The following is a 15,576-nucleotide window of genomic DNA, read 5'->3' as shown; positions in this document are numbered from 1 at the left end:
CCTTCAGTCGCAGCTCTGTCTTCCTGTCTGTTACGTAGCCCAGGCTGGTCTCCTTCAGTCGCAGACTCTGGTCCTCTGCATACTTTTCTTGCATTCTTATTCTTTTTGTTGGTGGAGGATTTTTTTGTTTGTTTTCTAGACAGGGACTCACTGTGCAGTCCAGGCTGGCCTGCAACTCCCGATTTAGCCTAGGCTGGCCTTGAATTTGAGGTCGCCTGCCTTCCCCAGCCTCCCAAGGGCCAGAGGCTGTAGCTGCAACCCACCACACCCAGGTTTTCTCATCTTCAGTGCTGCAAATCACATCTGTGCTGTGTGTGTGTCTCTGTGTGTGGGCACACCTGAGCCCTAGCACGGCAAATGGAGATCAGAGGACAACTTGTGGAAACCAGTTCTCTTCTCCCCTGTGGGGCCCAGGCATGGAATTTAGGTCATCAGGCTTAGTGGCAGGCACCTTTATCCTGAGCCACTTCAATGGCCCTGGCCTTTCTCTTCTTAATTTCACATATCTGGTAGGTAGGTGCCAGACAACTGTCTGTTGAGAGAAGAGTAGAAGAAAATAGCAAACACTTGGAAGATTTTGAAGTAATGTACTTACACTTGATTTGCTTAAACCAAATATAAGCCCCTGACCACTGGGCCAGTTGGGGCTCCTATCACAAACAGCAGAAGCTAACTCAAGTAAATTAAACCAACAACAAAATCAAACAAGTTAAAAAAAAAAAAACAAAAAACAACCCAACCCCTATACTAAACCATTTCCCTCTCCCGAATCACCCTCAGATTAGAAGCGTATGGCGTTTATACATTGATTCAGTCAGTGCAAGGGCTGGCAGTCAAACCCCAGCAAGCAGCAACATGGAGACGGACACTTCCTCCTTCAGGCGCAAGAGGTCGCTGCAAGCCCCATGGCAACCTGCGCCACCCAGAGAGAAAGTCTTAGCCACCTTCCCTTCTCCCTGCCTTGCTCCAGATTTGAAGTCCCACTTACCAGGGGCACAGAGCTTGTGACTTGTGCTAGTACCCTCAGACCAGGGAAGCGTGTGAGAGCCTCAAGGTTCCCTGGGAGATGCCGCATCTCTTATTAGGGCTGAAACAATGAAAGTTCCCTGGATGTCGGTGGGAATTTTCCAAATGTAGGCAGGTCATTCAGAAGGTGGGCAGGCAGGACAAATGGATGAGCGATTGAGATTGATGCCTTCTTCTCTCGTGTCCTGCTCAAGCTGGTTTTTTTTTTTGTTGTTGTTGTTGTTGTTGTTTTGTTTTGTTTTTATTTATGTGATGTCCCCAGGTCTCTCATCCTGACCGGATACATATAACTCTTACTGCTTGACCCCAGAAAGCACTGTGCTAACTAATAACAACTTCTATAAAGCATGCTTCAGATGAAGACTTTCAAACAGCTCTAGATGCTACCTATATTTAAAGAGGAAAACAGTACTGGGTGGGCCCCAAGCCACACAGCAGCATCCTATTGCCAGGCCAGGTCTCCCAGCTCTTAGAGTCCCGAGGTTCCAAGGGGACACTGCTGACAGGCTGCTGTCTTAGCAGGCATTAGGTCACTTTCTGTGCCCCCTCCCCCCTTACCTCTCTCCCAGTGCTGGGAACTGAGGCTAAGGAAGGCCTGATGTTTGCTAGGCAAGTACTCTACCCATACCCACCCCGTCCCCATTCTTAGTACATTCTGGTAGCATCCACTAGATAGAAGATACTCCACTAATGCCCAGGGATTGGTCAGACGGAATAAAGCAAGAGCTGGTTCTGGAAGTTTCCCTCTTTCATGAGGTCTGAATCCAGGAATCATTTTCAGGTGGAATAGATCTATTCAGGGCCAGCTGTAGAAGAGGAACTTTGAATTTAGTAATTTCCTTTAATTAGGCCCTCACCTTTCCTATGTGTCAAACTGTTATCAAGATTCTTCCAAGTATTATTTAGCCATCCAGCTGATATTTTTCAACTCTAACTGAAGACTAAACGGGGGGGGGAGGGGGGGCAATGAGGAGGACAATGCAATTCTTACATCCTGGGAATTTACATTCTAGTGGAGGAGGTGGATAATCATCAAATAAATGTTAATTTGTGGCTCTGAAAAGAGTGGAGAAGGAAATGCCACGAGACGCTATAAAAAGCAGGTCTGACCTACTCAGGAGAGCCAGGGCTGGAGCTAGGCTATGAAGAAGGGGAGGAGTCAGGCCCAGAGGAGAGAGACTAGGTGAGTCCTGGTGATGATGGCCTGGGGGAGTACTCAGGGATCAATGAAGTATATTTCGACGACAGCGACAGAGGGACAAGGGGCCCCGCACCTAGTTTGCGGACGGCCTCTCTGCCTGTGTTTGAGGGAGTGCGACATGGCTGGAAGGATGTAGTAAACTTCAGCCTTCCAAGTCCCACCTGGGAATGACGTTGCCTGGGTGCAAAACTAAAATAGACGGCTCCTCCCCCATTCCCAGAAGTCTCTGCAGCGCCCCCTCTTCCTCCCCCTCCAGTGTGACCGGCCGAGCCGGCCCTCTCTAGGTCTCTAGTAGTTTCCGCGGTGCTGACGCACGCTTGCGCACACAACCCAGCCTGGCGCGTCGCACGCAGCAGCCGCGAGCGGGGCTGCGGGTGCCAGGCGGTTCCCCGCGGGGGGCAGGGGCGGGACTCTCGGCAGAGGAGGTGCGGCCCCAGCTGGGTCAGGTTGGGGACCTCAGATCGGGCTGCTGGAGTCAGGGGGTTCGGGTTGGGCTCTCTAGGCCTGCGGCGAAATAACCCCGGGCACGGGCCTGCGGGACCCGATAAGGCTGTGAAGGAGCCTAATCATCGGCTGCAGGCGCAGCATCCACCTCGCAGCGCCTTCTGCATCTCCCCCGCCCCGCACCGGGGGCTGCAAGCACAGGGAGCCGCCGTGCTTTACTCGGCCTGATCCCTTCTCTCCCGCAGCCCGGAGGAGGGCCGCCTGACGGCTGAGTTGCCATGGCATCCTACTACGAGATTCTAGACGTACCGCCGAGTGCGTCTGCTGATGACATCAAGAAGGCGTAAGTGCCTCTACTGTGCTGCAGAAAGCCTCTGTCTCTTCTTCCCCACTACCCTCGCCCCCCCACCCCCAGGGGCCCTTTCGAGGGCTGCCTGGGGGGAGGGAGGGGACCCTTGGGAAATTACGAGGACCATGGCCAGGGAGGGAAGAAGTGCTGTCCGTCTCAGAGCCCGCTGTACACACCCATCAGATACCCCTCTCCTCCAGCTCCTCCATGTGGGCATGCTCAGGTTGCAGTGCTAAAATGCCGGGGCTCTGTGAGGTAGGCCAGTGTCCCCACACTCTGTGGCTCTAGATAGCTCTATCCAGTGAGCTCCAAGGGAGGGCTTTGGGTGGGGACATTCTTCTGGCACCCTTACTCTCGGCTCATATCCCTGGCACAGAGCTGGGAGAGAACCCCCTGTAAACGTGGCTGCAGTCCCGGGGCGTTCTTGGATCGGATCAGTGAAAGGGTGGGTGGACTAAGAGAGTGTGGTTCAGTTGCCTAGTGGGAAGAACCCACGTCAGTTCCCTGACTCTCCAGCTCCTCTCACTTCTCCTGCAGGTACCGGAAGAAGGCTCTGCAGTGGCACCCGGACAAGAACCCAGATAATAAGGAGTTTGCTGAGAAAAAATTTAAGGAGGTGGCAGAGGCCTATGAAGTACTGTCTGACAGTAAGGCTTAGGGTCCGGCAGGGACCAGCATGTCCCCATTTCTAATCATGCGCATCTCACTGCTTCCCAAAGCCAAGCTTCCATCACCTCTCTCCTCCCTGCTTTTCTCTAAGATAGCTTAAATGTGCCTCCTCCAACATGGCAAGTTCTGTCTGTCTCCCAGGGGCTGGAGAGCAGTCTGGGTCTTGACCAGGGAAGGGCACAGGGTTTTCTGCCAAGCAGGCTTATCTCCCCCATTTTATAGGCAGGTAAACTGAGGCCGAGAGAGGCAAAATAATTTGTTCATGTCTTGATCTAGAATATGAGTCCAGGTCTGACAGGTGGATTTTTTTCTTTTCTGTGCTGCAGGTTGTACTTGGAACATTGTACATGCTAGGCAAGTGTTCTACTGTTTAAACACAATCCTAGGTCTGTTATTAATTCTTTCAGAAAATATTCTGACTAGACATGGCTATAATTCCAGTACTTAGGCAGATCTTGAGTTCAACAGCATATATATAATTATAATAAATAATATTTATTTTTTAATAAATAATGAATTATATATATAGATTAAATGTATAGAAATCCTGTCTCAATAAGTGGATAAACCTCAAAACAACAGCAAACAGCAGGCTGAGGATGTAACTTTGTTGGCAGAGTGCTTTGGTAACATGAACAAGGGCCTGGATTCAATCCCTGGCCCCACATAAGCTAGGCATGGTGGTGCCCTGCCTGTAATCCTAGCAATGGGAATATCAAGGTTCTTCGGCCATCTCTCAAATTCAAGACCAGCCTGGTGTCTTTTTAAAAAGCTGTATTTCTTAGCTGTGGGTGGTGGCTCACGCCTGTAATCTCAGCACTTAGGAGGCAGAGGGAAGATGATAGGCATGAGTTTGAAGACAGCCTGGATACCGAGTAAGACCTGTCTCTAAACAACAAAACCAAATCTCCGAAGGATCCCAGAAAATATCCGCTAAACTTAGTGTGTCAGATATTTTGGGGTACTAGGGAGGCAGTGGGGGGAAAGCAGGCCCTGACCTCATCATGTGGGTCTATCACATTCTGATCAAAGAAGACTGGCGATAACCAGGTAAATGCAAAGACAGGTTATACACTGGAAAGAGCCTTCCAAGGGGGAGTAGCTGTACCGGGGAGGGCGGCCCAGGTTCCCTCTGTGGAAGGGGCTGGATCAGGCTAAGCCTGTTGGTACAATATGGTAGTAATTAGCAGACATCCATTTACTTACTTGTGTGGAGCCCCTCGGTAAACCCAGGGTCTTGTTCCTGCTAGGCAGGGTCTCCACCACTGAGTTCTACCTCAGCCCCTGGCTTACACTTACTGAGTTATGTGTTGGGCACTATGCTAGGCAGTTTTGGTGAGTTATCTCATTTAGTTCTCTTGCTGGCCTAGAGGAGGTACTGTTCCTGGCAGAAGGACCAGGGTCTCTCCCTGGTGCATGAGCTTGCTTATTGGAGCCCATTCCCTATGGTGGGGTGCCATGGTCAGCCTTAGTGCAGAGCGGGGAGGGGCTTGGTTCTGCCCCAACTGAATGTGCCAGACTTTGTTGACTCCCCATGGGAGCCCTTACCTGTTGGGAGGAGTGGATGGGTGGGTGGGCTGGGGGGAGGTGGAGGATGGGAGGATGGGTGAGGGGGACAGAATTGTGAATGGAATGTAAAATGGAATTTTTAAAAAAAGTAGGTGCTATTAGCATGTGTTGTATAGTCAGGCAGCTGCTATGATGGTGCGCCCAGACACCTGCCATCTCCTAAGCTGCATTTTCTGCAGCTTATCCTAGCCCGGGAGGGGAGGTAACTAACTACCCTAATGGGAGGAATGACCAGGTCTCTTCTTCCAGAGCACAAACGGGAGATCTATGACCGCTATGGCCGGGAAGGGCTGACGGGGGCAGGTAGGTGAAGTGGTGGGGTGCCAGGATGAAAGTGGGCTAAGGAGGGAGGGGCAGGCAAATTCTTGCAGAGCATGTTCTTTCTAAGGTCTCCAGCCATGCCTTTGGGGGGGGAACCCCGGCTCAGGGCCAAATGTACCCTCTAAGCTCCTTCCTCATCTCTTCCAGGAACTGTTCCCTCTCAACCAGAAACTGGTGGGACGGGACCTGGCTTCACATTCACTTTCCGTAGCCCCGAGGAAGTCTTCCGGGAGTTCTTTGGGAGTGGAGACCCCTTCTCGGAGCTCTTTGGTATGTCGGCGGGATAGTTCAACTCCCCCTCCTCCGGCCTGCTGTCCGTCCTCTCGGGATCTCTTAGGCTAGAGGCTTGGATGGAACTGGAATTTCACAGCAGATGATTTGAGGTTGTGTGGGCGTGAGTCCAGCGAAAGCTGGGACAGAACCTCACACATGCCAGGACTCACGTGACACACCAGTGACACTTCACAGACTGGCCTTATTAAATGACACAAGAGCACATTGTTAAACCTCCACAGGAGCCACCAGGGGAACGAGACTCCAAGCGTCACGTGACAGCTGTAGCAGCGTTACACATAACAACAGACACCAGTTCTTAATGACTAATATATTTCAAGAGCCTGCGTCCCCTAAGCCTCGTAAATCCTGAGAGGTGAGGGGTTTTAATTCCCACGAGACACATGCACATCAGCTTAGAATCCTACCTGGGTGACCAGGAAGGGGCTCAGTGGTAGACGCCTGTCTAGCACAGGCAAGGTGCTGATCTTAGTGTTCAACACCACAAAACAAAACACACATACAAATCTTAATCACCAGATTTGGTGATTTATGAGACTCCTTCGACAAGCCTGGTTACACTTGAGAGCCAGACATGGTGGAGCACACATCTAATCCCCCAACTTGGGAGGTGGAGGCCCGGGGTGAGGCAATCAAGGCCATCCTTATCTGTCTATTAAGTTTGAGGCTAGCCTGAGCTACTGAGACCCCTTTCCAAAACAGTTTTAAAAATTTGTAAATTTGCACCACCAGAACCGGAAAAAAAAATCAGAAGTGCACGCGGTTGCTTATCATCTTGATTTCTAGGTTTTAAAACATCAACCACGTGGTTTTGGAGGGACTCTCCTCACCAGCGGCTAATCTCCCTCTTGCAGATGACTTGGGCCCCTTCTCAGAGCTTCAGAACCGAGGTTCCCGACCCACTGGTCCTTTCTTTGCCTTCTCTTCCTCTTCTCCTGGCCACTCTGGTAAGCACTGTCCCTTTCTGTTTTTGCAAATCGTGAGTCCTGGAGTCCCCGAAATTGGCTTTGCTTTTGCTAGCAAGCAGGTCTGAGTGAAGCCCCAAGGCCCTGGCTTTTGGTGATGGCGATAAGTAGTCAGGAACCTCCCTCTCATAGCCTCTCCTTTGCCTCTTTGTCCCAACGCCAGATTTCTCCTCCTCGTCTTTCTCCTTCAGCCCTGGGGCTGGTGCTTTTCGTTCTGTTTCAACATCCACTACCTTTGTCCAAGGACACCGCATCACCACGCGTAGGTGAGCGCTCCTTCTGGGGCCGAACAGGTGGAGGTTCTGGGGGTGAGGGGTAAAAGCAAGTGCTGTGTGAACACGGAGTCCGCCCTGATGGCTGTAACCGTCAGAGCCTGGACCAGTCTCTGCTCGCTGACTGTGCTGCCTTCCACAGAATCATGGAGAACGGGCAGGAACGGGTAGAAGTGGAAGAGGATGGACAGCTGAAGTCAGTTTCGATCAATGGTGAGTGGGGTTCTGGCAGGAAGCCTTAGACCCACCCACATGGCTCCTACCCCCCTTGGAGAGGGGCCAGGGGAGAAGAGTCTCAGATGGCTAGTTAATTACCATCGTGATTAGAGGGATGCCTTCTGTTTGCAAGGCTCTTGACTCTGTGTGAGGGACACTGGGCCTTGAACCCAGGCATGCTGGGCAAACTCTATGCCACTGAGTTAGCGGCTCTGCTCATATAGAGTGCCACTGTGGGGGTTTCCTTCTCTTTCCCTTTCTTTTCTTCCTGTCTTCCTATCTCTTTCCCTCTAATCTCGTGTGTGTGTGTGTGTGTGTGTGTGTGTGTGTGTGTGAGAGAGAGAGAGAGAGAGAGAGAGAGAGAGAGAGAGAGAGAGACTCTGAGTGCATCTGTGGAGGCCAAAGGTCAAGGTCTGCCATCTTCCTCTATTTTGTTTTTAAAATTTATATATATACATATGTATATATATTATACACACACACACACACCACACACACACACACATATACACCAATTAGGTGTAGTTGTGTGTAGATATGTGTTTGTGTCTGTGCAGGTGCTCACAGGTCCAAGGCACCTCCAGGTCTTCTTGGAGATAGAGTTACAGGCAGTTGTGACCCTCCTGATGTGGGTGCTGGGAACTGAACTTTGGTCCTCTCTCCAGCCCCAATTTTTTTTTTTATTTATTTATTTATTTATTTTTTGTGGTTTTTCGAGACAGGGTTTCTCTGTGGTTTTGGAGCCTGTCCTGGAACTAGCTCTTGTAGACCAGGCTGGCCTCGAACTCACAGAGATCCGCCTGTCTCTGCCTCCTGAGTGCTGGGATTAAAGGCGTGCGCCACCACCGCCCGGCCTTTTTATTTATTTTTGAGAACGACATACAAGCATACAACGTATGTTGATCATATTCATGCCCCAGCTCATCTTCCCGCTCCTTCCAGGTCCCACCTGCCGTGTCATGTCCTCTTTCCCCCCTCCCTCAGTTTTTGAGACAGAGTCTCTCCCTGAACTTGGAGCTCACTGACTCCGCTTGATTGGCTGGCCAGTGAGCCCCAGGGAATCCTCCTGCCTCTGCTCTTCCTGCCCTGGAATTACACATGTGCACTGCCACACCCAGCTTTTTCCTCGGATGTTGGGGATTTGAACTCAGGTCCTCACACTTGCACAGCAAGCACTGAACCAGCTGAGCCATCTCCCCCGTCCTGTGTTCTTAACAGAAAAAGTAAAGCAGCGTAGGTCATATTTGTCCGGTTTTTATTTGAGGGGCCTGAGCCGAGGTTTGTTTAGATGACCCTCACTTGTAAGTAGCCTCTAGCTCAAGACTACTACTTACCATACGGAAAGGATAAATTAAGCCAAGAATCAAGATAAGGCATAGGGTGTATGTGTGTGGGGGTGTGAATGTAGGTGTGTGGTGTGTGTACAGGCACTGGAGTATGAAGGCAGAGTCTTGTACGTGCTGGGTTACAGCACCAGCCCAGGATCACACTCGGGATTCCTAAAGTGGAGCTCTTTCCTTAAGGACTGTCGCTGTGGCTAGCTGCTTCCCTGCCAGCACTGAGCACGGCGACAAGCAATTGACATGGGTTAGTCCCTGGGACAGTTTGCATGTGTAGACAATCTCCTCATCCCCATGGCATAGATGAGGGAGGCACAGGGAGGCTGAATACTCTGCCTGAGGTGACAGAGCCACAACCGGGATGCTAAATAACCTTGTAACCTAACGTATGTGTGTTAGTTCCAGAGAGAGGCTCTGTGAGGGGGTCCAGCATGACCACCAGCTTGGGTTTGGGACCTGATGGTGGCTGTGACTCTCGCAGGTGTCCCAGATGACCTGGCACTAGGCTTGGAGCTGAGCCGCCGTGAGCAGCAACCTTCAGGCACCTCCAGGCTGGGGGGCACACAGGTCCGGCCGACCGCTGTGTCCCGTCCCACTGACAGCGACCTTTCTGAGGACGAGGACCTGCAGCTTGCCATGGCCTACAGCCTATCAGAGATGGAAGCAGCTGGGCAGAAGCCAGCAGGTGGGCGGGGGGCACAGCCAGGATGGCAGGGCCAGTCCAGGGCCCAGCACCAAGACCCTGATATAGGAGGCACACATAAGGGGGCGAGGGGCGAGGCAACCAAACCCAGCCCTTCAGAGGAGAAGGCCTCTCGATGCCTCATTCTCTGAAGACCAGGCTGAGCCTGACCTGATTCAGGGTCTGACCCAGAGTCCAGCTCACTGTAGGGAGTCCAAAATTGAGTGTGGCCTGAGCTACAGGATCCCAAACTCTGTCCCTCCACAAGTTTCCTTCCCAGGCTCATCATCCTACAGTGTGAACCAGGAATTTGTTATGCTCTGTTTGGGGCTGATAAATCCCTGGGTAAAGCCCAGGATTGGGGGTACCAGGGCCATGAAAGAGCCTGTGGAGCCCAGAGGCACTGGCTGGATCCGGCACTGCTGAGGGGCATTAGTGGTTTGGGGTTGGCTATTGTGTGCCCAAGTCTTCTGCTGCCATCTGTATTGCTGATGCTATCAAGGAAGGAGGCCTTAGCCTGGCATGCCCTGAGCTCAGGTTGGCAGCTCCCCTGGGGAGCAGCGCGGGCCGAGCAAGCGGAGCCTCTGCTGTCCACCCCCAGCTGCAGGCCTCCTGGTCTGCGCAGAACTGAGTTCTCACCTGTCATCGTCTCTGTTTCCCCCTGGTGCTGCTCTCCTCCTGCTCTGCACTCCGCAACTCCCTGTGGCTGCATCGCTTGCTTTCACTGCTGCTTGGCTAGGACTCCCTCCTCCTCCTCCTCCTTCTCCTCCTCTCTGAAGCCTCAGTGTGCCCAAGGAAGATGCTGGGGCCAGTGGGGCCGTGAGATCTTCTGGGGAGGCTAGCTAGGTGGGGTGGAAGCCTCTCAGCCCTCCAGAGTCTCAACCAGAGTCAACTCCTCTTCCCTTCTCCTTGCTGCCTCAGCCTGCCCTGGCCACAGGACTAGGCAGAGGTGAGGCTGGCTGTCCCTGGAGAGGTGGGATAGGGCCAGGGTGACCCAGTGGGAGGCCTAGGTGGGGGACTACATCTCTACTACCTGTCCATCATGCATTAGAACACAGGGCTTGGCCTAGGTGTGCATGCTCGGCTCCACCCCCCCCATCTGCTTGCAGCTGACCCCTCTCTCCTGTCACCCACCCCTGCTCTCTCCCCAGATGTGTTCTGAGCTGGATACCCTGGATACAGAGCTGCTGCAGTTCCACCAGGACAGCGCCCTCCCCAGTGTGCTAGGAGGGAACACTACGTCCCTCTCCCCAACTTATGCTGAGTGTAGGGCTGGGGCCTGGGGGGTGGGTGGGGACTGAGTGGGAGGCACCCATAGTCTTCTTAGCCTCTGAACTCTCTCCCCTGGGTGCTTAGTGCTGTCTCTTGTGGATTACAAGTCCCAGAGCACCCTGGCCTCGTTTCTGATAGCTCTTATCCCAGGGGAAGTGGTGCTTCTTGGGATATGTAGTTCCAACCCTGGCCAGCCTGCCAATCTGAATGGGGAGATCTCTTTCATCTTGTCCCTGGAAGGGGTGGTGAGAATTGTGGATAAAGGAGAAAAGACCAGAACCATATTTCTGACACTTCTTGCTAGACCCAGGTCAGAGTGAGCACATTCAAGTCCTGTAGCCTCTAGAAGGTTGTTTCTCTTGGGCAACCTGGGGTTTCAGGACTAAGCTAGTGGGACAGTGGCCTGAGTAGGTGTGGCTTGGTCCTGGAAGGCTGATGATGGCTGTGGCCGGCAGAGCATGGGAGAGGAGGCTGTCTTGGCTGGAGTGTGTATGGCGAAGACTGGCATGCAGAGGAAGTGTTGGACATACTGCTTGAATGGCTTTCTTTGGCCTCTGACCTTGCTGCCCATTCTTTCTTACCATCATTCATCCCCCACGAGCCACCTGTCCTCCTGCCTGGGGAGTCCACGGCCAGTGAGGGGATTGGTGGGGCAGGCTGTGGCCAGCTCCTGTAACGCTGAGCCTCTCAGGCCTGTCAAAGCCAGATGAACTGAGCTCAGACTCAGGGAAAAAGGAATCTAATAAAGCTGAATTTTGAGAGTTTAGTGCCCTGCGTGTCTCCTTCCCAAGACTGCCTAAGAGGGCCCCTCTGGGACAATGAGGTGACATTTCAGACCTCATGCCTTCCCTATGCCAAACAGCTGGAGGGACAAGCCTTGATCGGGTGCTCCTCCCCGAGTGTGGTGTGTGTCATTACTTCCAGGGCCCCACAACTAGCTTGACCCTGAAGTTCCCTTTGGTAAGGGGACCTAGTTCCCAGTTCTCTGTGGTACAGCAAGGCCCAGGCTGAGTTAAGACTTGATTGAAAGCATGGGGACTCACAAAGAACAGATGGTGACACCTGATTGGTGTGTGTGTTTTCAAGACAGTTTCTCCATGTAGCTCAAAATCATGGGGATCCACCCGTCTTTGCTTCCCGAGTGCTGGGGTTAAAGGTGTGACCACCAGTGACAACCCCTGATTATTTTATTTTATTTTATTTTATTTTTTGGTTTTTCGAGACAGGGTTTCTCTGTGGCTTTGGAGCCTGTCCTGGAACTAGCTCTGTAGACCAGGCTGGTCTCAAACTCACAGAGATCCGCCTGCCTCTGCCTCCCGAGTGCTGGGATTAAAGGCGTGCGCCACCACCGCCCAGCCCCCTGATGATTTTAAACAGCACCCGAGGGCTCTAGAGTCAGCCCCTCCAGGGGTGTGAACCAGGGGCATGTGGAATGCCATTCTACTCAATGTCCAGGCCCAGGGATGAAGGAACCAGCCACAGAACCAGCACCTCTGTGCTTTTCTACAAGAAGATATGGCCCTGCAAATTACCGGCAACTTCATCTTCGGGGGCCAAAGGGCCTCACCGACTTCTCGAAGCTAAAGCAGCAGCCTCCCCTCCCAAGCCCCCATCCTGAGCCTCTGCTAGGACATGCAGAATGATGCTTTGCCCACTTGGAGCCTTTGCCATGAAGGACACCGGAGCTGAGCCCCAGCAGAGCACAGACGCTGGGGTGAGGTCGTTTCTTAGCTCCAGCATTCAGAATTCACCCTGTTTTTATGTGAACTCCAGCATGAGCGAGTGGCCCCCAGGCCCAGCTCAGCTCTTCTTTGTGTCTGGAATCACTGTCTGGGGTTTCTTATGACATTCAAGTGAGGGCTCCTGGAGTGGAGGAGAGGGCACAAGGTCCACCCCTAAGGTGATGGGCTGAGAGGAGGATGAGGTGAAAGAGAAAAAGTGTCTGTCCCCGCCCAGGGGGACTTGCCCCACCACCCCACTGGCAGAGTTGGCTGTGGTAGCTATCATCTGAGATGTGGCAGGTAGATGGTCCCCACAGCCCTGTGTGACAAAAATGTCATTCCTGAGACTGAAGGACATGAGGCAGCATTCTAAGAACAGGGAGGAAAGGCTATGTGAAGGCCCAGCTGACCAAGGTTTGAATCTGGACTCCACCATGTCAAATTTCATGGCTTGGGCTAGGACCACACTGTATTCTTTGTATAGGAGGTGTCATTGGTCATGGTTTTGTGAAAATAAAACTAATACATGGAACCTTGGAACCCGCTAGCCACCTAGAAGCCGTGCTATCAGGCACTTCTCAAACCAAGGACAGTTATGGCACCTCTGCAGCCGGTGTCACCTGTAGGTCTCCGCTTTCAGTGTCTCCAGGGAGACAGCTCAGGCCGACGCTACAGCTGGAGCCTGGAAGCTCAGCAGACAGAACGGCAAAGGGGTCCACGTTGAAGCCGCACAGACAACACACTAACTTTATTCACGTTGATACAAAAGTAGATTTTTCTAGAAATGTTTTCTTGTGCTAGAGGGAGAAGGCTGAGCAGGGTCAAGGTGGCAAGCCAGTGGTAGCAGGGCTGGGGGAGCTGGGGCCTTCTCATCCTGCCCTGTCTATACACTGCAGGCTGGTGGGAGTGGGGGGACATCCAGACATGGGGAGGGGGAGACAGAGACTCAGGTAGGATGGGGCTCGGGCACCCTTGCTGGTGTCCACTCCTCCCCTGCCTGCTGTCTGTCTCCCATGGACTGCCTTGGTTCTAGCATGGAAGAATCTGGGTGGATCCGCCCCTCCGCACCCCGCTTCCTTCCACGCTGGGCTGGGAAGGGCTACCGTGCCCAAGATGGCGGGTGGGTAGACTGAAGAGCAGGTGCACGAATGCTCACACAGACAGGAGGAGCAGAGGCCAGGATGCTCACTGAGGTGCCCAGGGGGCTCACTGGGGCAGGGCCTTGAGGATGGCATTCACCTCCTCTGCCACAGCTGTCAGCGCAAACTCAAACTGGTCCTGTGCAAGGCCAGTGGCAGAAGGGTCAGGAGAAACCTAGCCTCTGAGTCTGCCCGAGGGGACATGGCAGGGGTGGAGGGTGCTGGGAATTTGGAAGGGAGGAGGCTTCTTGGGGGATGCAGGAGGGGCAGGCTGTTGCTGGTTTCTTCATGGTGGCCATGAAGAGAGTGCTTGGGAAGGGAAGTGACTAGGGAAAGACAGGGAGGTACTGTCACCTTAGAGCGGACAAGGCCAGGCCGCTGGTCACGGACATGCTCCAGGGTGGCGGCAATGTCGATCTCCTTCACTCCTGGGGACAGGGTGGAGTAGGCGGGGCTTAAAGGCGTGTCCAGGGGAGAATAAGTCCCATAAAGCCGGGCATCTTTGGCAAATCTGAGAGATGTGGCCACATGCTCCCTAGTGGGGTCTCCGACCCATGGGGTACTGGGGAGCCATGAGGGACCAGGGGCTGCAGGTGCTGTGGGAACAGACCTTACCTTTGGCCATGCGATTCAGTACCATGTCAATAAGGATGTAGGTGCCTGTCCTCCCTGCACCGTCACTGAAATAGGAGTTGGTGACAGACAGGCTTAGCTCCGACAGGGCAGGAAGGGAGCAGACATGGGGGTTGCAGTGAGGACATTGGTTGATGATTAGAGTTGGCCCCGGAAGAGCATTAGTAAGCCATGGTGAGTGGCAGATATGTGGACAACTAGAAAGTACAGCCATGGCTCAGTTTTTAGTGGAGGCAGCAGGGTAGGATGGGAATGGCCCTGTCCAGTCTGGTGGGTTAGGCTTTTGTTCAGCCAGCTTTCCACAGAAAGGGCCAAAGAGAAAACATTTCCAGTGCTGTGGGCTGACATTCGTGTGTGTGTGTGTGTGTGTGTGTGTTTGCTTGCACGCGTGCCCGGCAGGGCCCACCCACCTGCAGTGCACGATGATGGGGCAGGACCGCCCTCTGTAGCACTTGTTCACCTTCCTGCAATGAGAAGTGAAGATCAGAAAAGCCAGCCAGGAGGAAGATGCGCTAATCGCACACCAGCGTGCGCTCACAGGCTGCCTTTCTCCCTCTGTGGCCTTGTGAGAGGGTGAGGGCTGCAGTGGATGGCACTGGGCTTGCTTGTCACTCAGAAGCCATGTGCTCAAACTGTGAACCTGGAATAACAGGGTTTCCCTGTGTAGCCTTGGCTGTCCTGGAACTCACTGTATAGACCAGGCTGGCTTCAAACTCAGAGATCCACCTACCTCTGCCTCCCAAGTGCTGGGATTAGTGATGTGAGCCACCACTGCCTGGCTTTTTTAGGATTCTTACAAAATGCCATGGGATAGATAACCTACATAAAGAACTCGCATACCACAGCTCGCTCCACGAGTGGTAGTTAGTGAGGTGGAGGAATGTCAACAGTGGTTCTGGGAACTTTCAGGTCAGCTCTGCTCGCTTCACAGTCACGAAAGGTTTGTAATCCACACTAGCCCTGAGGTCAGGTCATCAAAATGCATTCGTTCACAACAATTACTTTGTTCTAGCTGTCACATGCCAGCTGAATTTATATAGTTCTGGTGTAAACCTCAGGGACTCTTTAGCTTACCTGTATGGCCTTTAAAAAAAAAAATCTATGCAGTGACCTACAGTGACTCTGTTGGGGACTTCGCTAGTTTATTTTTTTGTAGATATGGGGGTCAAACCAAGGCCTCACTCATACTCTATCCCTGAACTCAAACAAAACTTGTATTATTATTAATAACAAATAATAATAAAATTATTCAGTGATAAGGATTTTTTTGTGTGCTCAGAAAGTTCTCAACCACTGAGTTACATCCCTAACCCCTTTTCTTTCTTTTATTTATGAGACAAGGTCTCCCTAAGATGCTGGGACTGGCCTTGAACTTGAAGACCTCCTGCCTCAGCCCCCTGCACATCTGGGGTTACAGGTGTGTGCCCTCTCACCTGACCTCCTGCACAGCTGGAGTTACAGGT

General features: G+C 52.6%; 2 protein-coding genes across 7 annotated transcripts in view; one reads left to right on the top strand and one right to left on the bottom strand.

Moving 5' to 3' along the window:
- The first annotated feature begins 2,658 nt into the window (after window positions 1–2,658).
- Window positions 2,659–11,386, top strand: Dnajb2 (DnaJ heat shock protein family (Hsp40) member B2). 3 transcript variants are annotated; one of them, XM_013351711.2, is made up of 10 exons: window positions 2,659–3,014; window positions 3,558–3,667; window positions 5,508–5,561; window positions 5,727–5,849; window positions 6,728–6,820; window positions 7,002–7,104; window positions 7,253–7,323; window positions 9,148–9,351; window positions 10,270–10,297; window positions 10,500–11,386. In XM_013351711.2, the coding sequence occupies exons 1-10, from the start codon at window positions 2,950–2,952 to the stop codon at window positions 10,573–10,575; spliced, it is 927 nt and encodes a 308-aa protein (XP_013207165.1). In that variant the 5' UTR covers window positions 2,659–2,949; the 3' UTR covers window positions 10,576–11,386. The 3 variants fall into 3 exon arrangements, with proteins under 3 accessions (XP_013207165.1, XP_026642146.1, XP_005361643.1); XM_026786345.1 differs by lacking the exon at window positions 10,270–10,297 and having other exon boundaries at window positions 10,500–10,582; XM_005361586.3 differs by having other exon boundaries at window positions 9,148–10,577.
- Window positions 11,387–13,055: 1,669 nt separating this feature from the next.
- Ptprn (protein tyrosine phosphatase, receptor type N) overlaps window positions 13,056–15,576 on the bottom strand; it is a 16,166-nt gene continuing 13,645 nt past the window's right edge. For all 4 annotated transcript variants that reach the window (XM_026786194.1, XM_005361582.3, XM_005361583.3 and 1 more), the window contains 4 exons: window positions 14,524–14,577; window positions 14,096–14,160; window positions 13,835–13,908; window positions 13,056–13,619 (listed from right to left, as the gene is read on the bottom strand). In XM_026786194.1, the coding sequence (XP_026641995.1) occupies window positions 13,548–13,619; window positions 13,835–13,908; window positions 14,096–14,160; window positions 14,524–14,577 (265 nt within the window). In that variant the 3' untranslated portion in view covers window positions 13,056–13,547. The remainder of the gene's footprint in view (window positions 13,620–13,834; window positions 13,909–14,095; window positions 14,161–14,523; window positions 14,578–15,576) is intronic.

Source organism: Microtus ochrogaster, linkage group LG4 (assembly GCF_000317375.1).
Source record: "Microtus ochrogaster isolate Prairie Vole_2 linkage group LG4, MicOch1.0, whole genome shotgun sequence".
NCBI lineage: Eukaryota > Metazoa > Chordata > Mammalia > Rodentia > Cricetidae > Microtus > Microtus ochrogaster.
The sequence above is the reverse complement of the archived record's forward strand: the minus strand, read 5'-3'. Positions and strand labels throughout refer to the sequence as shown.